General features: G+C 59.2%; 1 protein-coding gene and 1 non-coding gene across 4 annotated transcripts; both read left to right on the forward strand.

Annotated features, from left to right (window-relative positions):
• The first annotated feature begins 459 nt into the window (after positions 1 to 459).
• LOC118702626 lies at positions 460 to 593 on the forward strand. Its single transcript, XR_004982788.1, has one exon. It is a non-coding gene; the product is annotated as a U11 spliceosomal RNA (small nuclear RNA).
• Positions 594 to 2884: 2291 nt separating this feature from the next.
• CLUH (clustered mitochondria homolog) lies at positions 2885 to 22719 on the forward strand. Of its 3 annotated transcripts, none has more exons than XM_036408402.2 (26): positions 2885 to 3097; positions 9973 to 10175; positions 11429 to 11600; positions 12486 to 12629; positions 13039 to 13163; positions 13259 to 13413; positions 13490 to 13615; positions 13844 to 13991; positions 14212 to 14304; positions 14817 to 15511; positions 16200 to 16423; positions 16532 to 16636; positions 16781 to 16881; positions 17546 to 17698; positions 17792 to 17854; positions 17950 to 18194; positions 18376 to 18460; positions 18552 to 18705; positions 18782 to 18921; positions 19356 to 19436; positions 19516 to 19641; positions 19724 to 19845; positions 20123 to 20216; positions 20313 to 20447; positions 20527 to 20600; positions 21298 to 22719. In XM_036408402.2, the coding sequence occupies exons 1-26, from the start codon at positions 2998 to 3000 to the stop codon at positions 21482 to 21484; spliced, it is 4050 nt and encodes a 1349-aa protein (XP_036264295.1). In that variant the 5' UTR covers positions 2885 to 2997; the 3' UTR covers positions 21485 to 22719. The 3 variants fall into 3 exon arrangements, 2 of the variants coding, with proteins under 2 accessions (XP_036264295.1, XP_036264296.1); XM_036408403.2 differs by having other exon boundaries at positions 16535 to 16636; XR_006739625.1 differs by lacking the exons at positions 2885 to 3097; positions 19724 to 19845; positions 20527 to 20600; positions 21298 to 22719 and adding an exon at positions 7427 to 7450.
• Positions 22720 to 23293: the final 574 nt, after the last annotated feature.

Here is a 23293-nt window from a genome sequence, read left to right on the forward strand (position 1 = left end):
AAAATGCTTTCAGTTTTACGAAAAGAGAGGAAGGGAAAGGGAAAGAGAGAAACTTGGATGAGAGAGAAACCTCAAATAACTGCTTCCTGCATACTCCCAGGAATCAAATCAGTGACCTCTTCATGTATGGGACAGACGCTCAACAAACTGAGCCACATCGGCCAGGCCTTAACCAGTTTCTGGACTGATGGATATTCAGTTTGTATTTAGGAAACTCAAGGAGCTTGGAGAATTGTACCATGTCCAGTGTAGCTAAAGTTGGAAGCCTCCTTCATGTTGGTAACATTACTCATAACCGGAAGCATAGCTCAGTTTTAACACTGGGGGCAGCGAGCTTGGGGAGGGGAGACAGATACACATGCATAATGCACAAACAAGTGGAACACAAATAAAAACATGTTTTTCTCTCCCTCTAAAATCAATGAATTAAATTTTTTCCAAATTAGGACAAAGAAGAGAAAAAAGGGCTTCTGATGTGAGTGACACTCGCAGAGCAGCCTGGTTGCTCTACTTGCAGAATTGACATCCAGAGATTTTGGAAACATAATTTTTTGGTACTTGGGAAGCTGGTGATCGTTGGTCCTGGTGTCCACAAAAATAAATAATAAAATAAAATAAGATAAGGGTGAAGAATAGCAGGTATAGTATATTACCATTATGTAACTCAGGGTATATATATATATATATATATATATGTATATATATGTATATATATATATATATATTAATATATATACAGTATATTCACACACACACACACACACACACACCGCATTCTCTTTTATATGCAAAGAACATCTCTGGAAGGATATTAAAAATTTGATAACCTTGGTGAGCTGGGAAGGGAAATTAGGTGTCTGGGGGCAGGTGAGAAATTGTACTGTATAATCTTTTATACTTAGTGAAGTTTCAACCATGTGAATTTATTACCTATTCAAAATGACAAGCAAAATTTTAAAAAGTTAAAAAAAAAAAAAAGAATCAATAAGTTTCCGGAGTCCTCCTTCTGTGTCTGCCCATGTGGTTCCACTGATTTGCTCAACAGAATCCTTTTTACCCTTCAAAGCTCAGTTCAGAGCAGCCTCTTCCAAGAAGCCCTCCCTGATAGCCTCCGCTGCACATTCAGAACGGCCTTCTCTAACGGCCTTTATTCTGCAGCCTTGAACATGAAGATGCTGTGCACATCTCGCTTTATCCACCAGACTGAAACTTCTTCTGGCAGGAACTGGGTCCAGTTCATCTCTGATCTTCCTGTAGCACTGGGCTCTTGCAAGAGCTACCACCATCTCTTCCCAAAAGCTTAGTGAGGCTAGACAGCTGGGTACTTTTATTTGACAGAGGAATCACCTGAGTTTCACTGGGGTGAAAGTCAAGAGACTTGCTTAAGGTTACAAAAAGAGAAAAGGTAGTGGTTGCAGGATGCAGATTTCCAATGAAATCCAGTGTTAGGTTCATGCATTACCATTGCTGCTGCCTTCTATGTACATCCAGTGGTCTAGTCTTGCTTTTATTTCCAGCTTTCTTGTGCAATAGTCCTAACTCATCTCACACTAGTCTGGCTCAGTCCCTCTTACCCTCACCCTCTCCCAGTAGCCAGAGCATTGCTCACTTCTCTTCCTCCTGCTTAAATGCTCAAAGCCTCTCATTGGCTTCCCTTCCCACCAAAAAAGTCCACTTTCCTCTGCAATTTTTTAAAAATATATTTTTATTGATTTCCGAGAGGAAGGGAGAGGGAGAGAGAGAAACATCAATGAGGAGAATTACTGACCTCCTGCACGCCCCCTACTGGGGATGAGGCCTGCAGCCCAGGCATGTGCCCTTGACCAGAATCAAACCTGGGACCCTTCAGTCCGCAGGCGGACACTCTATCCACTGAGTCAAACCAGCCAGGGTTCCTCTGCCATTTTCATGAGTCCCTAAGGCCTGCCCCAGCCCACCTCTGCAGCTTCATCTTCCCAATTCCCGTGAGTTCTCGGAAATAGCAAAGAATATGCCTTAGTGCTTCCTAGTGGCTTCCTGGGCCTGTGCATGGAAGACCCTTCCTCTCTGCAGCTGGAATATGCCCGTTCACTGGCAAGACCTGGACATATGTCACCTAGGCAGCATTTTCTTACCTCAGGTCTTAGTCCCCACCAAGCCCCAAACACTTGAAAAAAATATGAACTATTGTTAAATGTCCAGGCTGTAGATTTATCCTGACCGAGGTCTACTTCTTGCTCTCTGTGCGACCTCGGTCTCAGCTTCCTCCACTGTAAAATGGGGATAATGTACCAGTCTGGAAATGCGGACTCATCTGGTGGGGTGCCGAGTTGCTGGCAGGAAGGAGCCCTGTGTGGCCCAGGACAAAGTTTGGTGGGTTCCTTACTGACACTTATCACCACTTGCCATTCTCCACCCCTGCCGCTGTGACCAAGCCCTCCGCTGCCCTCCACCCCCTCCCCAAGAAGCTAGGCCCCCCAGCCCCACCCCTTCGGCGGCAAAGGACAAGCTGGGGAGGAGGGCACCGAGGGTCACGCTAACATCACAGATTAGAGGCCGCGTGGTCACTTGGCAGATTTGCAATTGGAAGCAGAGGACCGTTGGGGGAGGGGACGGTTGGCAACGGCAGTCTTGGCGGAGTCTCCACTCAAGGTCAAGGTGCCCGCCCAACGGGCAGCGAACCGCAAGGACTTCTCCTCGAAGCCCCGCCCCTCCAGGGGATCCGACGTCTCTCTCTCTCCTCGGAATCTGGGTACGTCCCCTTTAAGGCGCTCGGGAAAGTCATCGCATTGGTGGCCGGCCAACCGAGCGCGGTGCTGTTTTGTCCCTCGTGGGCCGCCGTGGGCCGGGTCGGGCGCGTGGGCGGGGCAGGGGAGCGCCGGTGGGGTCAAAGGTTACAGCGCGCACCACGTGGGCCGGTGACTGTCCTTCCCGCAGCGGCCGCGGCGAGCAGGGCACTCGGGTTAGTGGCGCGGCGGGCGGCGCGGACAGCTGAGCCGGACGCCGGATCCCGCCGCCATGGTCATCAAGACGGACGAGTTGCCGGCGGCCGCCCCGGCTGACAGTGCCCGGGAGCCCAGCTCTCAGGCTGGTGGCAAAGGGCGGCCAGGTTCGACCGGTGAGCGGAACTGGGGCCGGCGGGGAGCCAGGAAGGGTGGGCTGCCCTGGGCCGAGCGGGCGGGCTGGTTCGGGGTTCCGAGGGGACCGCCGCCTTCCCTCCGCGCCGGGGTGGGTGGCATCTCGCCGGGCCCTCTACCGGGCCGCCCCCGCCCTGAAGGTCACCTTTCCTGTCGCCCCCAGCTGCGGCCCGGGCTTCGCACGTGGGGTCCCAGAGAGGGCAGCGGCGGCGGGGACACTCGCGTCAAGTCGCGGGGACACGTGCGCGCACACGCGGTTTCGGGGTGCGCCGCCGCCGCCGCCGCAGGTGGATAGAATCGCCGGCCCCACCCCCTCTGTGCCCCGGCATTGGGGAACCCTCAGGTCTGGGGTCATTGACACTTGCTCCTTCAGGCACCCCTCCACGTCAGGATCCCAAGCGTTCCCTGTGCACACCCTGCAGTCCTGCAAGGAAGGCTGCACTTGGCACTTCCAGGCTTGGTCTGCGGGAAGAGCGTTAGTTAGGATGAGTATTGCGAGGGGGTTTCTCTGGTTCATTCTCAGAGGTAAGGCTTTAACCCCAGGTGTTCACGCTCTGCTCTCTGCCGGGTTAGGGAAGGGCCTGGTCGGCGGACCAGGGGGGTCTGCCTGTGTATGGGACCAAAGCCAAGTGCCTTGGCAGGAAGAGGTGTTTGTGCCAGAACTTGATCATTAACCCGCCTTATTGCGAAAAGTGGGTCGGCCCACAGTTGCAGTTTTTAAGGCAAAGGTCATTGGTGTGGAGTGGAGCTCCCCGCGCTTCCCCATGGGGACCGTGTGATGGTGGCGTTGGGGTTGGGAGTGGCCGCAGCAATCTCCATTTCTCCTGGGCCTCTCTCTTCCCTTCCATCATGTCTCTGAGTCTAGCCTTGAGTCCGAAGCTCCATCCCAGCCAGTCAGTTGTCATCTTTCAATCTTCCTCAGAGACTCAGGGCTGCACTCTGGTCCCTGTCTGCCCTGGGTGGTCCTGGGAGGCCAGAATTACCCTTATTTCCCATTCCCACCCACCCCCTCCTCCCCACACACACTCTCCTCAACAGGACTTGTCATTTTCCTTTTCCTTCCCAGCTTCTTGTGAGTCAGGGTGGGCACAGTGTTAGGCAAGCTCTTTGATACCCGAAACACCTGGTTTACCTTGTGGTTGGGGATGGGTACTTAGGCAGCTTTGCTGATTGCCTAGACCTGGCCAAGGTTTGAGCTGATGGACAAGTGCTTTGCCTTGATGTGGCTCTGACTAGACGCAGGCGTCCTCAAACTTTTTAAAGTGGGGGCCAGATCACGGTCCCTCAGAGAGCTGGAGGGCCGGACTATATGAACTACTAATTCCTACTGTAACACCTCGGCTGCGCTCACTGCCCAAAAAACCTGGCGGGCCGGATCAGACTCCTCTGCGGGCCGCATGTGGCCCGCGGGCCGTAGTTTGAAGACCCCTGGTAGAGGGACCAGACAGGAGGAGGTGTATAGGAGGGGCTGGCTGATTTCCCCTCCAGCAAAGAGACCCGAAGAGAGGAAGTGACTTGCCCAAGGTCACACAGTGGTTTAGCTGCTGAGAGCATTTGGATTTGCAGCTCAAGGCCAGCATGCCAAGGCTGCCCTGCCTGTCCCAGGAGAAGGTGGGCCATGCATGCTGATTGCATGTGCTGTGAATGAGGGCTAAGGAGGGAAGTCTGGTGGAGGATTTCTCTGAGGGTCTGAATGAAGTCCCTGCTCAGCTGTCTGCTGAGAGGCTCGGTCTGGAGCCACCTGAGCCAGGGGAAGGGCACAGCTGCTCATTTTGGGGAAACTGGGAGCATACTAGCAGGTGGAACAGTGGCTCCCCAAGTCTCTGGGAAGCTCGTTAGAGATAGGTAGAACTTGAATTACAGTCTGCCTGACTCGATTCAAAGAAGGAGGGGGCACCCCAGCAGGCTCCTTACCTTAAGACCCAGCTCTGGAAGGCTCCCCAATCTCCTTGAAGAGGTGATCTGGGCCTTTCTTGGGGGTTGGGGGGAGCGAAGGTCAGTTACCTTCTTGGGAATAAAGCTACTTTTAGGGGTTAAGAGAACAGGCAGGTTTTTCAAGTTCACAGTGGTGTGTCTAGTTCCTTCTGTTTAGGGGAGGGCTCCTTGGAGTTGGGGCCCGGAGCTAAGAAGGCCTGGCAGACTGGGGAGGAGTGTGGGGGCTTAGAGGAGCTTCCTGATAGGACCCCAAAGTTCTCTGGGTAGGTCAGAGTGAGTAGCTTGAAGAGCACTGCACTGTCCCCAGTTCCTGCAGGCCTGCTTCTGGGCTGGGGCACAGGAAGGAGGAAACAGGTGGCCACATCCTGGGGCCTTCTACAGGTGCTCCCTGCCCTCACCCCTTTCCCTTGGAGACCGAGGTCCCTGGGTGAGAGTGCTGTGTCTTTTGGGGCCTTACTTCCTGCTGGAGCCTCACCTGCTAAGGCCTTGGCTGGGGCGGGGCCTGGCCCTGGCACAGTCTACTGAGTGAGGCCATGCCAGGCTGGGGAAGGCACACACAGGCCACCCGAGACGGCCTAGTTTCCTTTCTAACCCCTCCTTTCTGCTGCCCATGGGGTCCTCTGCTTCCAGGCCAGGGCAGGGCCACGCATTATCTCTTCGTTCTGATCTGGCCAGTGAAAACAGATCAGAACGGGGGTGGGGTGGGGTGGGGTGGGGTATGTATGCAGTGACAGTTGGGCACCTTTTCCCCTTTCCCTAAAGCCCAAATACTCAGGGATGCTCCCTGGGATGAGGAACACTGGCTCAGGGGTGTAGGGATGGAGGAGAGGGCTTATGGCTGGAGATGGATGTGCGTCCTGGGCTGAGGCCTGGAGGAGAAAGGTTGCCTGTGGGTGCTGCAGCCTGGGGAGTGGCACTCAGAGGCAGGAGCTTGGGCGGCTGACAGACCTGGGCGACCCGGGCTTTGGTGTGTGTTTTGACCTGGCGTGGCTGCCTGTGCCTCTGTGACCTTGGGCAGCTTGCTCACCAGTCATCTGGAACCTCAGTTTCATCAAGTGAGATGGACTGGCCGAGCTGATGAGGGAACTGCTGTGGGCCGGGCCTACAGTGAGCATTAGCTTCGTGGTAACGGGAAGAATGGGGGTGGTTGTCCCTGCCACTCGTGCCGCCGCCTGCCCCCCTCGATTCTCCAGAGGGTTAGGGTGTGTTTGGGAAGGAAGGCAGGATAGGAGGGGCTCTGCCAGGATCTGGCCCTCAGTACCATCTGGTGTGTGCGGGCTGAACACTTGGTGGGGGCTCTGGAGAGGCTGAGGGCCTGGCCCACGCTGGGCCATCAGGGCCACCTGGGATGGGACTGGACTGGAGGGAAGAGGCCTGGAGTGAGTCTGGCTCCCCGCCCCCAGCTGGTTAGTATGGATGCCGGAGCAGCTCTGGCTGGGCCGTGGCAACAAGTCAGAGGCCCTGGGAAGGCGCCGTGGCGAGGCTGGGCATGTTTTCTCCACATGTTCCCTCTACAGCTGAACAGCCTTTGGCCTCTAGCTGCCAGCTCCGTTTCCCTCCCCGCGGGAGAGACTTGGTTTTCTCCTGGCAGAGCAGGGGCTGCTGGGAAGGGAAGGCAGAGCCTGCCAGCTTCTTGGGAGAGCTGGAGGCCTGGGGCACGGGTGCAGTTGATCTCTGGGAGACTGGGAGCCCATCCCTCCTCCCACCAGAACCAGTGACTCTCAGGAAGGGTCACCTGCAGGGGGCAACATGAAGAGGCCCCAGCTGCCCCTTGACCCAGGAGGCAAGCAGGGTCTCAGCGGCTGGGACTGGTAGACGGGGTGGTCACCTCATGGCCTGGGCCTGGGCCTGGGTCTGCACCAGCTGTTGCCGGCAGCTGGCTGAAGCAGTCCTGCCCACCCCCACTGGGGTTGGGGCCGAGGAGAGGACCCCCTTGCTGGGTCCTGCCAGCCAGTCTCCAAGGCCCTCGGTCCTGAAGGGCCCAGGTGCCCCAAATGCTGGGTTCTCCTGTCCCCCTAACAGCTTTGGCAGCAGTGACCCCCTTTCAAGGGGGTGCAGGGAGGTGGGTCTGAGTGCCGGTAGCAGCTCCAGCTGGGGTCCTGGAGCCACCAGGGCCTCCTGTCCCACAGCTGTCCTTCTGGCCGACCTTGAGCAGGATTCAAGGCAGGGGGAGTGTGCCCTTCCCAGGGCCGCCCCGGCAGGCCTGGCCCCGCTGAAACCCGAAGCCAGCCAGAGCGCCGGTCCCGCGCCGACCAGCTGCATGGGGGCAAGGGTAGTGGCAGAGGCCGGAATAAGGGACACAGAGTGTGCCGGGCCTGAGCCGGAGAGCTGGCTGCCTGGCTGCGATGGCGGTCAAGAGACTCCAGAGTCGAGGAGAGGCCAGCCGCTGACTGTACCAGGTGGGCTGTTGGGGGCAGTGAGCCAGGTGGGCAGCCTCTTGTGGGGAGATCACTTGGCCTTCATCTAGTCTAGTCTCCCTACCTACCTTCAGGATTCCTTAAAGGAAGGAGGAAGGCTAGGTCTCCCTGTCCTGGGGGGTAGAGGTCCCTGGCAACCAGCCGCATTTCTTTGAAATCTGATAGGGGATTGGGTGCCCCCCTGGGGTGGGAACCTGGCGCCGGTGCCTTCTGGGCAAGCTCCCTGGGCTGCAGAAGTGGGAGCTGTAGCCATCCTGTCTTCCTTGCCCTCCTCCCTGTCCTCCCAGCCTGGGCTCAGAGTGCAGGCCACCTGTCTGGGTTGGACCCCTGATTTCCCACTTGTGAGGTCTCAGACCTCAAGGCTGCTGTTCCCTATTTGGTGGGAGCCCTTCCTTTATCTCTTCTCATCCTGGGGGCTCACCAGCCTGCAAAGTTTTTCTCAGACACTCAGTTGGGGGAAGTGCCTCCTGATATCTCCTGCCATCTCTCAATCTGCCTTTTGAAAGCTGACCAACCACTGCCCTTCTCCCCGCCCTCCCGTCCCCCCCCTCCCCCGTGTGCTTCGTCATAGCCAAGTTCTCCCTTTGGTTTTGGCTGCTCACTTTCTAGGGGCTTGGGGTTTCGCTGCACTGTGCACTCCCTGGAAGGAGAGGTCCTTGTGTCCTTGTGGTTCTCGGGAGTTTCATTTCTGGCTTGGAGAGGTGTGCTGGGGATGGGACTGGGGGACGATGGTCATTGAAGGTGGCTAGGGCGGAGGGCAGTGTGGCGGCGTGGTGGTGCAAGAATCCAGAGTTCACTCTTGTCTCTTGACCTTGGACAAGGCTCTGAACTTTTCTGGGCCTCATGCATCCTAATTTGGGGGGAGGAGGAGGAGACTGTATCTGAGCTCCTAGTGGTACTGTTTTTCACTAAGTTGAGGGGACCTAGGGAAGAGGGAGTGGCTTCCTGTGATGTCCCCCTGGCCTGCCCTTCAGTGCTGGACTTTTCTCCTTTCCCAAGAGCCCTGTTCCACGTTTCTGTGGGTCTGTAGGGTCCATTCAGCTCTGGGGAAATGCACCTCAGCCCCATTCCTAACAGCTGGGTAGGAAGAGGAGGGGCGGGGCGGGGTGGAATGGGCTGAATCCAGGGCAGGGCTGGGTGAGCTGACCTGTCTGGAGCGCCCAGGCTAGCCAGGGGCCAGTTTGGCTGCCAGGCAGACCCTGGGTGGAGAGGCTCCTGGGCCCAGAGAGCACCCGGCAGCGCTGGGTTCTGCTGGAGGGTTTCTGTGAGGCCTCTGCTCCCCAGGAGGCCGGAGGCTCTCCTTTGTCCCCCTTAGTACTTGGGTACAAATAGAAGGTTTTGCCACCTCTTCCCCCTCTCTCAGCAGCATGTGAGTTGGGAGTTTTTCACAAATACTCAACTTAACTCCTGCTTACAGTAATTAATTCAGTGCCTCTCTATTGGGCCCGGGCAAGACAGAAGGAGGAAGATAGAGAGTTGGCGTGAGCAGCCACCCAGAGTGCAGCAGATCCAGAGCCTGGGAGGTGGGGATAAAGGGAGGTGCTGATTCTTCAGAGAAGAGGGTCATCTCACTTTGCTCTTATTGAATGAGTAGGAGCTTGCCCAGTGGAATGTGATCTGGGGGCAGAAAGAACAGAGGCACAGTGGGAGGTAAGATGTGAGGCCTATTCTCAGGCTCCTGAATGGGTTGGTGTAGCTACACTTTGACAGGGAGAGCTGGCGGGAGCTGAGGACGGAAGGCTGTGCCTGAGAGTGTGGGCCCGAGAAGCTTGGGTCTTGTGGGCAGTGGAGCATTGAGAGTTCCGAGTAGCGCTCATGAAGAAGGGGGAATGGCCTGTGCCAGCGCCGCGCCAGTCACAGCGTGCCTGGTGGAGATTGGGCCCGGTGACTAGATTGGGTCGTGGATATTCATGGAGCAGGGGCCGGTTTGTGGAGGAAGAGGAATTCCATGCCAATGAGATGGTCTTTGGTGATGCCTGAGGGATGGCCACTTTGAAATGCTTGAGCAAGGCCTAAATTGGCCATCTAAGCTCTGAGGCCTCAAGGCACTTGAAGCATGGGAGAGGGAGAGATGAGAATGAGGGGAGGCGGTGGGACTGCTAGAAGACGATGGGGCAGGAGAGGGGCATCAGGGAAGAGGAGGAGGAAGAGCTGGGAGGAGCTGCTGAGAGAAGCTGGGCTCATTAAGGCCGGAGGACCCTGGGGTTGGGCTCTCAGAGTGGCGTGGTAACTCTGGGGAGAGTGGTTTGGGTAAGCGTGCTCAGAGGAAAGCTGGGCTGGTGGACTGAGGAGCAAATGGGAGGGAGGACCCGGGGTGTGGAAGGTTCCAGAAGTGGCCTGCAGGTGGAAGTTGTGTGCCCATGGTGAGGTGGGACGAGGGCTGAGTCTTGGGAGAACAGGCAGGCACCACCCTATAGGACATGTGCCCATCCTGGTGGGTGAGGTGGATACCCCCTCTGACCAATGAGGCCCATCTTGCTCAGCTCCTTCATTGTTGCCCACAGAGCTGCCGTCAGTCATGCTGCTGAATGGGGACTGTCCGGAGAGCCTGAAAAAGGAAGAGGGGCGCACCGAACCGCCCCAGGAAAATGGGCTGAATGAGGCTGAGCAGGGAGAGGAAACCACTGGGCAGGAAGTCATTGTCATTCAGGACACCGGCTTTACCGTGAAGATCCTGGCCCCGGGGATTGAGCCCTTCTCCCTGCAGGTGAGAAGTGGAGCGGAGCTGGAGACCAAGCCCCAGGTCTCCTTGGGAGGACAAGGGTGGGAAGACAAACCTTGCCTTTGCTCGTCCTGGCCCTTGTTGTAGGCGGAAATCTACCTGTGCCTCGCCCAAGGTCGCCCGGCTGACCCAGTGGATGTGGGGATTGGGTTCCCATCATTGTCCCATTGTTGGGGGGAGCTTCCGGCTGGGACTATTGGGGAGAGGTGTGGTGGTGGCTGGGTGGTGGTGAGGTTCCAGGGCTCCCAGTCCTCTGCTTTCTTCTCTCAGGGTGTGTCTTTACTGTTTGCCTGAGAGGAGAGTGTATTGGGTGGTCTCCAAGAGCAGAGCCAACCCAGAGGTCTTGCAGGGTGTTAACCATGGGGGACCAATGCCCTCTTCTGTGCCCAGAGGCTTGAGCCCAGAGCACCCCTTCTTTTTTCTTTTTAATCCTTACCCAAGGATATTACCACCATTGATTCTGAGAGAGAGTGAAAGGGAGAGAGAGAGAAACATTGATTGATTGTCTCCCACACGTACCCCGACCAGGGCCAGTGATCGAACCCATGACCTTTCTGTCTTCTGACCAACGCTCTAACCACTGAGAAACCAGCCATGACCCAGAGCTGCTGCTGCTGCTGCTCTTCTTCTTCTTCTTCTTCTTCTTCTTCTTCTTTTTAATATATTCAATATTTATTGAATATATTAATATTTATTTATCTCTCTATAAATAAATCAATATTTATTGATTTTTTATAGAGAGATAGAGAATTAGAAACATTGATGAGAGAAAGACATCGATCAGCCACCTCCTGCACATCCCCTACTGGGGACGTGCCTGCAACCAAGGCACATGCCCTTGACCGGAATCGAACCCGGGTCCCTTCAGTCCGCAGGCTGATGCTCTATCCACTGAGCCAAACCGGTTTCTGTGGAGAGCACTTCTTCTTGAAAAAGAAAGCTGTTTGCCCTGGGGACCTTGGCATTGGTCAAGGGAGAAAGCAAGATTGCCGTGTTCTTCCCCCACTGTTATCTCCTTCTGCTCAGGGATTGCTCAACTGCAGGAGTAGTTTAGGCCTGAGGGTAATGGGGCCAGACTGTGTCCTGAACGTGTGAATAGATCCTGTTCACACGCTCATAGGTGTAGATAGGTACAAGCCAAACGGTGGGGAAGTGACTATTTGGAGCATTGATTCTAGGGACCCAGGTACTTTAGGCTGTGAAAGTGGTATGTCCTCACCAGGGCTTTTCTCTGGCAGGTGTCCCCGCAGGAGATGGTCCAGGAGATCCACCAGGTGCTCATGGACCGTGAAGACACGTGTCATCGCACCTGCTTCTCGCTGCACCTGGATGGCAACATGCTGGACCACTTTTCAGAGCTGCGCAGCGTCGAGGGGCTGCAGGAGGGCTCGGTGCTACGCGTGGTGGAAGGTTTGTCTGGAAGCCGGGCGGCCTGCCGCGGGAGGGCACACAGCAGCGGGCCAGGCAGTGCTCACTCACGCTGGCTGGTCTCCGAGAGCGTGTGGAGGCTCCGGGGGCATCCGTCTGGGGAGGCGGTCACCTGCGCACCCTTCAGCTTCTTGCTTTACATATCAGTCGTGATTGAAAACAGAATACCAACCAAAGGCCTGCTATCAGTCCAATCAGATTCCATAGAGATAAAATTAAATCAGGAAACTGAAGTTTGGGAAGTCAGGCCCAGTGTGGAGTGATCAGCTGGTGTGATAAGGATGATTTACTTACAAAAACAAAAGCTTCTATGCACTTGGCTCTCCTGAGGAGAATGGCTCAGAGGGTCCAGGTGTGTCAGCTTATTAAGAGGAAATGTGGAAAAAATGTAGGCCAGCTGTACCCAAACTTGCCTGGTCATGGAAGCTCTCTCCTCCCCACAGTGAGCCCCCATTAATGTTTCACAAAACACGTACTGGGGAGCAGTGTTGTGATCCGGATCCTGTTGGTTTCGGGGCACCCCTGGGTGAGGGCTGCCGGGGCCCAGTAGTCTGCGGGCTGCTCACCCTGGCCCTGTGAGCAGAGCGGGGGCTTTGTGGGCTCCCCGAGGCCTGTGTGCACTTCCGGAGTCATTTCTGTGCCTTTTGGCAGAAGGTTCTCTGCAAACAAGGATTCCTGCCAACCGGCAGGCAGGTGTGTATGTGTGTAAATCAGAGCTCCAGACTATGACTTTATTATGGAGCTTGTAAGTGGAAGCTACAATTGAAAAATTAAGACCACGATGGTCGCACCATGCAGCCATCTCTGCGCGGCAGGTGTTGCCGGGAGCAGAGCCCGGGTCACGCCCCGCCGCTTCCCTCCCCACAGAGCCGTACACAGTGCGCGAGGCCCGAATCCACGTGCGCCACGTCCGAGACCTGCTCAAGAGCCTGGACCCGTCCGATGCCTTCAACGGGGTGGACTGCAACTCCTTGTCCTTCCTGAGTGTCTTTACTGATGGCGACCTGGGAGGTGAAGGAGGCATCGGGGCTCAGGTTGGGCAGAGGGGTCAGGAGCAAGGTAGCCAGGGGCTGCCCGGCCAGCGTGGCTCAGTGGTTGAGTGTCAACCTAGGAACCAGGGGACCACGGTTCAATTCCAGGTCAGGGCTCATGCCCGGCGGGCTCGGTCCCCAGTGTGGGGTGTGCAGGAGGCAGTCGATCCACCATTGATGTTTCTGTCTCTCTCTCCCTTCCTCTCTGAAATCAATAAAATAAAAAAATAAAAAAGATAGCCAGGGGCTGGGGGAGGTGTTGAGGGCCAAGCCATCTCACCTGGAGGGGGCGGGGCGGGTCAGAGGCATGCAGAGTGGGGCCAATCTAGGTGGGGAAATGGGTGGCCCCTGGGTGGCCCTGTGTTGACCATCAGCCTCGGGTCCCTCAGACAGCGGGAAGCGGAAGAAGGGCTTGGAGATGGACCCCATTGACTGCACGCCGCCCGAGTACATCCTTCCGGGGAGCCGGGAGCGGCCGCTGTGTCCCCTGCAGCCTCAGAACCGGGACTGGAAGGTGGGATTCCCCGCGGAGAGCCGGGGGCAGCCTCTGGCAGGGTGGGAGCCGCCGCACCAGGAGGCCGGGCCCCTCACACTCGGCCGTCCCCGCAGCCCCTGCAGTGCCTGAAGGTGCTCACCATGAGCGGCTGGAACCCGCCCCCCGGGAACCGCAAGATGCACGGGGACCTCATGTACCTGTTCGTGATCACGGCCGAGGACCGGCAAGTCAGCATCACGGCGTCCACACGGGGCTTCTACCTGAACCAGTGAGTCTGTGCGGCCCGTTCGGGGTCCGGGGGCAGCTGCTCGGAGCTCCCTGCACAGTGACCGCCCTCTCCGCAGGTCCACGGCGTATCACTTCAACCCCAAGCCTGCCAGCCCCCGCTTCCTCAGCCATTCCCTGGTGGAGCTGCTCAACCAGATCAGCCCGACCTTCAAAAAAAACTTCGCCGTGCTGCAGAAGAAAAGGTAGTGCCTTTGCCTCGTCTCTGCCCCGGTTCCATGGCCCACCAGCCTGAACGCGGGCATGTCTGCCCTAAGGAGCTGTGCCCCGGAGCGCCCAGAGCCTCCCTGAGGGCGCTGCCAGCCAGGCCTTCGGGGGCAGGTCTCAGGATGGGAGACACCGGAGCTGGTGGGGGCCAGGGCAGGGCTCTCAGTTTGGCGGGCTGCCCATCTCCCCTCCTCTGCCTGCCGCAGGGTCCAGCGCCACCCGTTCGAGAGGATCGCCACCCCGTTCCAGGTGTACAGCTGGACGGCCCCCCAGGCGGAGCACGCCATGGACTGCGTGCGCGCGGAGGATGCCTACACCTCACGGCTGGGCTACGAGGAGCACATTCCTGGACAGGTGCTTGCAGCCTAGCCCTGCCCTCCCCGGGCACCTCCCTCCCCCTTCCTCCCCCTCCAGGCTGAGTTCTGGGCGCCTCCCTGGAAGCTCCATCTGCTTTTCTGTATTGTGCACCTGGGAGCCTGTGGGGCTGTCCATGGGGAAGCGGGGGGGAGGAGCTGCCCAGTGCAGATTGTGGGGTACAGGCTGAGCCGTGTCTCCCTCCCTGGTCCCTCTCCAGACCCGGGACTGGAACGAGGAGCTGCAGACCACGAGGGAGCTGCCCCGCAAGAACCTGCCCGAGCGGCTGCTTCGAGAAAGAGCCATCTTCAAGGTACCATGTCCCCGTGTCTGACAGCCTCAGACCCACCTGCACCGTTGCTGGGTTTTTTTCTTTTTTGGTTTTCTTCTGGACAGGAAGGAAGAAGAAATGCTTTAAATTCTTTGATAATCTTACCACCTAGAGGTGGTGATGGTGAAAATAAGATCTAAATGTTTTGGATACTAACTTTATCAGGATCTGTGCCAGGTGTTTCATAGGCATTATCTCCTGTAATCTCTCAGACAACTTGTCAAGTTCCATACTTTTATTGTTGCTGCTAGAAAATGAGTCCAAGAGGTGACCCGAGTTCACCTGGCACACAGTTGGTGGGTCCCAATCCTTGTTAGCCGCCAAGTTCTGAAGTCTAAGCATAAGTGATGTTTTTTCAAAAAAAATGGGGTTTCTTGCCCTTTTTCAAATGTGAGGAAACAGCCTCGAGCCCTCGGCCCTCAAGGTAGCCCCCTAGACTCCCCCACGTGAGCTCGGCCAGGTGGGCCCCTCCCAACCTCTGCCCTACCCCGCAGGTGCACAGCGACTTCACGGCAGCGGCCACAAGGGGCGCCATGGCGGTCATCGACGGCAACGTGATGGCCATCAACCCCAGCGAGGAGACCAGGATGCAGATGTTCATCTGGAACAACATCTTCTTCAGCCTGGGCTTCGACGTCCGCGACCACTACAAGGACTTCGGCGGGGACGTGGCGGCCTACGTGGCACCCGCCAACGACCTGAACGGCGTGCGCACGTACAACGCGGTGGACGTGGAGGGGCTGTACACGCTGGGCACGGTGGTGGTGGATTACCGCGGCTACCGCGTCACCGCCCAGTCCATCATCCCCGGCATCCTGGAGCGGGACCAGGAGCAGAGCGTCATCTACGGCTCCATCGACTTCGGCAAGACGGTGGTGTCGCACCCGCGGTACCTGGAGCTGCTGGAGCGCACCAGCCGGCCCCTCAAGATCCTCCGGCACCGCGTGCTCAACGACCGCGACGAGGAGGTGGAGCTCTGCTCCTCCGTGGAGTGCAAGGGCATCATCGGCAACGACGGGCGCCACTACATCCTTGACCTGCTCCGCACCTTCCCCCCGGACCTCAACTTCCTGCCGGTGCCCGGCGAGCGGCTGCCCGAGGAGTGCGCCCGCGCCGGCTTCCCCCGCGCCCACCGGCACAAGCTGTGCTGCCTGCGCCAGGAGCTGGTGGACGCCTTCGTGGAGCACAGGTGCGGAGCGGGGCTGGCGGGCGGCCGGGCCGGGCTGCTCAGCGGTGGGTGCTTCTGGGCTGATCTTGAGGGGGGAGTGGCTTTGGAAAGGGGAGACGAGCCAGCCCTGGCCACGGGCATCGCAGACTCGGCTCTGGCCCTACCCACTGTCAGGCTCACAGCCCGGTGATCAGCTAGGCCGTGGCTCTCAGCCGAAGGGGTCTGTCCCCTTAGGGGCATGTGGAAATTGCTGGGGTGTCTGAACCTGCTGCGGGGTGGGGGGAGGCTGTCAGGAGGGGCAGGGGGTGTCAAGGCTGCTGGCATTTAATGCATAAGAGCCACATCAAACGTCCCACACCACGAATAATTCTCCCTCTCACCGTGCCAGTGGGTTCCTGTCAATCTTGAGAGCCCTGGCTGTGTGGTGAGCCACGCCTTGGCCCGCCCCCACCCCAGCCGTCCTCTTCCTGTCTGGGAGGATCTGCTGCCACCTGGGAGAGTTGCTGGGCTGGCATGTGCATGGATGTGTTGGTACTTGCACACGTCAGGCTGTGTTCCCTTGCTGTCAGGGGGTCCAGCCCCTACATCCATTCACCCCAGGAGGCGAGGAGCCGGGGCCCGGCTCTGGTCCCAGCAGGCGGCTTGAAGGCCAGGGGAGCGGCCACCGACCCCTTTCCCATCCTGTGCTGCCCCCTGTGCTGCTCTCCAGGTACCTCCTCTTCATGAAGCTGGCCGCCCTGCAGCTGATGCAGCAGAAAGCCAGCAAGATGGAGAGCTCCACCCCGTTGGAAAACGGCAGCCCACCCTCCCCGGAGTCCAAGTCTGAAGACCCTGTGGGGCCCGAGGCGGGGAGTGAGGAGGAGGGAGGCAATGCCAGTGGCCTGGCCAAGGTGAAGGAGCTGGCAGAGACCATCGCCTCAGACGACGGGACAGGTGGGCTGCTGTGGGTGCGGGGAGCCCCGGCCCTGCCCCGGCTGAGGGGCTTGTTCGGACGGCTCCAGAGAGGCAGGCGGCAGGCACTCATCTGCCATGTCTCCACAGCAGACCCGCGGAGCCGGGAGGTGATCCGCAACGCGTGCAAGGCCGTCGGCTCCATCAGCAGCACGGCCTTCGACGTCCGCTTCAACCCGGACATCTTCTCACCAGGCAGGTGGAGGAGCGGGGTGGGCAGGGTCTGGGGTCACCTTGGGGCCTCAGTGCCGGAGGGCCCTTCCCCGACCGGACGATGGCATCTGCCTTGCTGCCCCCACCTCCCTTCACCCGGCTCAAGCCTGCGCTCCCCTCCCGCAGGGGTCCGCTTCCCCGAGTCCTGCCAGGAGGAGGTGCGGGACCAGAAGCAGCTGCTCAAAGACGCCGCTGCCTTCCTGCTCTCCTGCCAGATCCCCGGCTTGGTGAGTCCTGGCTGCAGAGGCGGGGCTGCGGGGCGGGGCTGGTACAGATCTTAGAGGCTTGGGAGACTGTCACAGGAGTGACTTCTTTAGGCCTGCTGACTGAGAGGCAGGCGGGCCAAGTGCTCACCCTGCCTGACCCAAAGCAACCAGGTGGAGGGGGGGCTCTGCTCCTCCGTGCGCCCGCAGTGGGGTCTGGTCCCCTGTGTGACGGTGGCTGACGGGCGGGGGCGCCTGGGAGAGAAGGTGAGGGTCCTGCCCGCCTCACCCTCCGAGCTTTACGGGGGTGCCAGGGAGGTTTGCTCCTACGGAGACAGCTCCGTGACCAGCGGTGCTCTTGTCTCAGAACTTGGAGCTGAGCCTGCTGTGCCAGCCACCCCGGTCCCCAGGGGTCACCTCCGCTCCTTCCCTCCTGGTCACACGGCTCTCGTTCATCACCAGCAGGCTCCCTCGTCCCGCTTCCCCACCAAGTGGGCCTGGCGGTCACCCATTTTCCTGGCTTGCGTGACAGGCTGGGGGGCAGGCTCTCACCTCTTTGCTGGTCCTTGCTGCTGCTTTGGCTCCTTCCCTCTTCCTCACGGGAGCTGGGCTCTGTCCCCTGCTTCCCTTTCGGGGGGCCCGGGAAGCTCAGGGCTGGGCGGGGAGCCTGACGTGCTGCAGCCTGCAGGTGAAGGACTGCACAGACCACGTGGTGCTGCCCATGGACGGGGCCACGCTGTCGGAGGTGATGCGCCAGCGTGGCATCAACATGCGCTACCTGGGCAAGGTGCTGGACCTGGTGCTCCGGAGCCCGGCCCGGGCCCAGCTGGACCACATCTACGTGAGTGGCGCTCGGGGCGCTCAGAGCGGGAGGGGAGGCCTGGTGCCGCTGGGGGCCCCGCGCCAACCGGACTTTCCTCTCGAACCTTTGTAGAAAATTGGCATCGGAGAGCTCATCACCCGGTCTGCCAAGCACATTTTCAAGACGTACTTACAGGTACCCCCTCCCTCCCAGCCCGGGAGGGTGGGGTCCCCAGGAAGCGCCCTGGGTTGGGGCCCGAGGGCCCTCTTGACTTTGGTCCAAACTTGCAGGGAGTCGAACTCTCAGGCCTGTCGGCTGCCATCAGCCACTTCTTGAACTGCTTCCTGAGCTCCTATCCCAACCCTGTGGCCCATCTGCCCGCCGACGAGCTGGTCTCCAAGAAGAGGAACAGGAGGAGGAGGAACCGGCCTCCGGGGGCGGCGGACAGCACCGCCTGGGCCGTCATGACCCCCCAGGAGCTCTGGAAGAACATCTGCCAGGAGGCCAAGAACTACTTTGACTTCACCCTCGAGTGGTGTGTGCGGCGGGCGGTGGGGGTGGGGGTGGGGGGCTGGGGGCGGGGCTGGGGGGGGGGGTGAGCTGCTCGGGGAACGGGCTGGGAGCCGGGAGCCCTGGAGAGCAAGGCTGCGGCTCAGTGGAGCGGAGCGGCAGCTGCGGAGAAGGGCGGAGTGGGAGCCTCTGCCCCTTCTCCCCAGCGAGTCCGTGGACCAGGCCGTGGAGACGTACGGGCTGCAGAAGATAACGCTGCTGCGGGAGATCTCCCTCAAAACCGGCATCCAGGTAGGCGGGGGGGGCCGGGGCCGGTGGGCTCTCCCCCATGTGCTGGAGGCGCTGAGGCTGCCCGTGGCATGGGCGCTGGCTGTGTCCCCAGATCCTGCTGAAGGAGTACAGCTTCGACAGCCGCCACAAGCCCGCCTTCACCGAGGAGGACGTGCTCAACATCTTCCCCGTGGTCAAGCACGTCAACCCCAAGGCCTCGGATGCCTTCCACTTCTTCCAGAGCGGACAGGCCAAAGTACAGCAGGGTGCGTGGCCAGGCGTGCCCGGGGGGCGGGGCTTTCCCGGCTCGGCCCTGACCTCGCCCCCCTCGGTGCCCTGCAGGCTTCCTGAAGGAGGGCTGCGAGCTCATCAACGAGGCCCTGAACCTGTTCAACAATGTGTACGGCGCCATGCACGTGGAGATCTGCGCCTGCCTGCGCCTCCTCGCCCGTCTGCACTACATCATGGGCGACTACGCCGAGGTGGGCCTTCAAACCGAGGCCCGAGGCACATGGCCTTGTCTGCAGTGAAATCCAGGACCCTTCAGCCCTGGGCCGATGCTCTATCCAGCGAGCCAAACTGGCTAGGGCTATATATGGGTTTTTAAAAATGATTACTAATACTTAACTTTTAGCACAATTTGAGGTTCATATATATGTATTTACATAGATTTTGTTAGGAGAAAAGAGGGTTTAAGACAGGTTTTTTTAAAGGTGAAATCGTCTCTGAGTGGGGCGTAGACCTCATGGTCAGAGCAGCTGAGTTTTGACCCCTTCTCTGCTGCCTTTGCACAGAGGAAGCATAGAAAGTGCAGCCAGAGGGGACCAGGGCCAGGCTCCTGTGGGGCCCAGAGAGCAGGGTCAGGCAGGTGGTGTGGGACGGGCACCCGCCCCGATGACAGTACCCACTTCTCCAGGCCCTGAGTAACCAGCAGAAGGCGGTGCTGATGAGCGAGCGAGTGATGGGCATCGAGCACCCCAACACCATCCAGGAATATGTGAGTGGCCCCTGGGCCAGGGGCTGCCCGGCTGGGTGCGGCCCGTGGCCAGCCTGGCCTGACACGGCTGCCCCTGCAGATGCACCTGGCCTTGTACTGCTTCGCCAGCAGCCAGCTCTCCACCGCCCTGAGCCTGCTGTACCGTGCCCGCTACCTCACACTGCTCGTGTTCGGGGAAGACCACCCTGAGATGGCCCTGCTGGACGTGAGTGCTGAGGAGGGGTGGCGGGGCGGGCCTCAGCCCCAGGGGAGCGGGAGCTGACCAGGGCCCTCCCGACTGCCCCTAGAACAACATCGGGCTGGTGCTGCATGGGGTGATGGAGTATGACCTCTCGCTGCGCTTCCTGGAGAATGCGCTGGCTGTCAGCACCAAGTACCACGGGCCCAAGTCCCTCAAAGTGGCCCTCAGGTGAGGCTGCCTTGGGTTAGGGGGTGGGGGGCCCGGGCTACAGGGACAGGGTCCCAGGAAGCACCTGGGTTGAGCGCGGGCACAGGACCCAGCGCTGTCTGTCCTCGGTCTGACCCCTGAGGAAGTTCCCTCACCTATTCCCCCCCAAGTCCTGGGCTTGATTGTCGCCCCAGGTAGATTCCAGAGCAGGACCCAGATCAGTCCGCACCCCCTCGTTAGGCTGCCCCTGCCCCTGCCCACGCCTGTCCTTCCTGTGCCCCACACCATGCTCCCTTAGCCACCATCTTGTCGCACGGGTCTATGAGAGCAAAGCCGAGTTCCGGTCAGCCCTGCAGCACGAGAAAGACGGCTACACCATCTACAAGACGCAGGTGGGCCGCTGCAGGGGCTGGCAGGCGGGCGGGGGGGCGCAGCAGGGGCTGGGCACTCAGAAGCCCTGACTCCTGCCTGTGCCGCTCTCGCCGCAGCTGGGCGAGGACCACGAGAAGACCAAGGAGAGCTCCGAGTACCTCAAGTGCCTGACCCAGCAGGCCGTGGCCCTGCAGCGCACCATGAACGAGATCTACCGCAACGGCCCCAGCGCCAACATCCCGCCCCTCAAGGTGTGTCCGGGACAGAGCCGGGCCCCCCCCCTGCCCTCCCCGTGCCCACCCCGTGGCTCATCCTCCCTGGCACCCTCAGTTCACAGCCCCCAGCATGGCCAGTGTCTTGGAACAGCTCAATGTTATCAACGGCATCCTCTTCATTCCACTCAGGTGAGGCCCGCCTGCACCCGCACCCACTGGGGAACTGGCCTTTGCTTTCTTGGCTTCTGAGCCATAATACACTGGCATGGCTCAATGCGGGGAAATACAGCCAGGCGGAGAAGTTCCTCTGAATCCTTCTGGAAATACTCCGCATCACTGAGCAAACTAACAGCTGTCGTCTTTCCCCTCTTCTTTCACACAAACGTACAGTAGCAAACCATGCACATAGGGCTGTTTTCTGCACTTCATGCTTCTTGGCGCTCTCACCAAACCCGTAAGCATGGCTTCATCCTTTCTCTGGCTTCCTGCGATCCCGATGCAGGCCTGTGCCCCATGACCAGGCCTCCTGCCGCCTCCCTCCCGTGGGGGACCTGGTTGTCAGTCAGCGGCTCGGGAGCCGATAGCGGGCCTCTGTGTGCTGCACACCCTCCCGCCCTCGTTTGTGTGGGCAGCGCTGGGTGTGAAGGAGCCTGGGAGCCAGGCCTCGGCTGAGGGCTCTGGCAGGTGCGTGGAGTTCTCCGCTTTTCAGCGCTTCGGCCTTCCTGCTCTGCGGAGGGAAGGGAAGCCCTTGTTTCTCGCCTGTCTCGCACCGAACAAGCCTCGGAGTCTGATTTTGTCCAGGTTTAAGTTGAAGCAGAGCCAGCGAGGTGATGGGGGGCCTGGGCTCGCTCTGACCTCCCGCCCTCACCCCTGTCCTCCTCCTCAGCCAAAAGGACCTGGAGAACCTGAAAGCTGAGGTGGCGCGGCGGCACCAGCTCCAGGAAGCCAGCAGAAACAGGGACAAGGCCGAGGAGCCCACGGCCGCCGAGCCCGAGCCCGCGGGGGCCCCCGAGGACGCGGCTGCCCAGCCCCAGGCCGCCAAGGACCCTCCTCCCCCCGGCCTGCAGGGGTAGAAAGGGAGAGACAGATGGACAGTCAGCTGCCCCATTACCCAGGGATCCAGACTCCAGGAGGAGGGGGCACGCCCTGCAGATCCGGAGAGGAAGCGAGTCCCTATTCTTCCACATTTCCAACCCCAGCCCTCCCCCCAGCATCCTCCTGGGATCCTGGCCTGGCCTGTCCGCCCCCCGAGAGATGTTTTTGCACTGGTTCAATGAAAATGTCGATGCAGAGCCTAATTGAAGACACATGAGTGGAGTGTGTGGGCATCAGTTCCCAGCTGGGACAGGTGCCCCTCGGGCGTCCTGTCCTGGAGCAGGTGTGTGCGAGCGTGTCCATGCCCGTGAGCGTCTTGATCTGTCCTTCCTAACTTGTATATAGCCCGAGTCGGTTCGGAGTGGGTGACGTGCAGATGCGATTTCTCAGGTCATTTGTATGTTTGACATTACGGCTGCTGCTTCTGCTGCCACTACCCCTGGCCCCAGCCTGGCTAAAAGTCCAGGTTGGAAGCCGAAAGAGGGGTGCTTTTCTGTGTCCTGGGATGGGGAGTCAGCTCTGTGGCAGGGCTGGGGTGCACTTTAGCTCTGTGGCAAGGTGAGAGCTGCAGTGGCTTTACTAGTCATGGTTGGGCCTGGCCTGGCTGTGCTTGGGGAAGGCAGGGTGGACAGTGGTGGTTCCCAGATAGCCCTGTGCCCAGCCCCCTGGTCTGCCTCTCTGCTCCTGGGGAGACCTTGGGGGCTGCAGTCTGAATGTATTCTTCTCACCACTTTAACCTGAGCTGCCTAATGCACAGTGGGAGCGGGTAGGGAACGGGCCTGGGGGAACCGGGCTGAATCACGGGTTCTGGGGGTGAGTGACCAGGTGCGGGGTGATCGCCACTGGTCTGTGGAGCCCAGCTCCCTACCTGGTCCTGGCCACACAAGCACCTTCAACAGGGAGTACCTCTGGGCGTGGGGGTGGGGAGGCACCAAAGGTGGTGGCCCCACAGGCCCGCTGCTCCCTCTCCCGCCTGCCTGTGCTGCTTCTGTGCCTGCTGTTGGGGGCCTGACTGTGGGGGAGCCGTTCCAGGGGTGGGACCTCTGCCTGGGGGAGCTGCTTATGGGTATGGTCTGTCCAAACACCTTGTTTCAAAGGGAGTGGGCGTGAGCTAGGAATCGGAGCATCCCCACAGCTGATCAAGAACTTTTTCTTGTTTTTAAACCATCACGTCTTCATTTCACATTGGAATAAAGTGAGTTTTTGAAACCTACTGCCCTAGCCCACCCTGTGTGTTCTGTTCCTGTCTTAAGTGATGGGGAGTGTTGTCAGAAATGTTACTAGTGAGAGTGTAAAGCACTTGAATGTGTGAAAATTCGGTCAAAGTTATCGTCATTTCAGTGGGAGGAAGGGGGTGGAGTCGCAGGCACCGGGCATGGTTTTTGCCTGGCCGCCAGTCACTAACCCAGGAGAGTGGCTCACAGATGAATAGCGAGCGCTCCTCCATGGAGTTTCCTGTGACACAGGCTGGAGTGGAGGCCGGATGGACGGAAGGGTGCTTAAGGTGGCCCAGGCCTTGGGCTGGCCTGATAGGTCACTGAGCACCGAACTGCAGGCATCTGTCTTGTCCCTTTGAGTAGGGAGGCCTGGATAGCATCCCCAGGCCTGAAAGCGAGGGGCACTGAGCTGTGCAGAGGGCCATGCTCAGGTGTGGTTTAGGGCTAGCGAAGCTCGGAGATCTAGAGAATGGGGGAAGGAGGATCCGCCGTGGCTGCTGAGGGGCAGAGCCCGTGAAGTGGAAGATGTATGGGGTAGAGAGGACCTGTCTGAGAAGAGGAGAAGTCTCG

This window comes from Pipistrellus kuhlii, unplaced genomic scaffold, assembly GCF_014108245.1.
Source record: "Pipistrellus kuhlii isolate mPipKuh1 unplaced genomic scaffold, mPipKuh1.p scaffold_m20_p_39, whole genome shotgun sequence".
Taxonomy (NCBI): Eukaryota; Metazoa; Chordata; class Mammalia; order Chiroptera; family Vespertilionidae; genus Pipistrellus; species Pipistrellus kuhlii.

What these genes read in the sequence shown, in the direction of transcription:
- CLUH (XM_036408402.2), top strand. Translation starts at nt 2,998, where the DNA reads ATGGTCATCAAGACGGACGAGTTGCCGGCGGCCGCCCCGGCTGACAGT. An exon ending in CTCAGAACCGGGACTGGAAG is followed by an intron (nt 13,164 to 13,258) that starts GTGGGATTCCCC and finishes CCGTCCCCGCAG; the next exon opens with CCCCTGCAGTGCCTGAAGGT. An exon ending in CGCCTCAGACGACGGGACAG is followed by an intron (nt 16,424 to 16,531) that starts GTGGGCTGCTGT and finishes ATGTCTCCACAG; the next exon opens with CAGACCCGCGGAGCCGGGAG.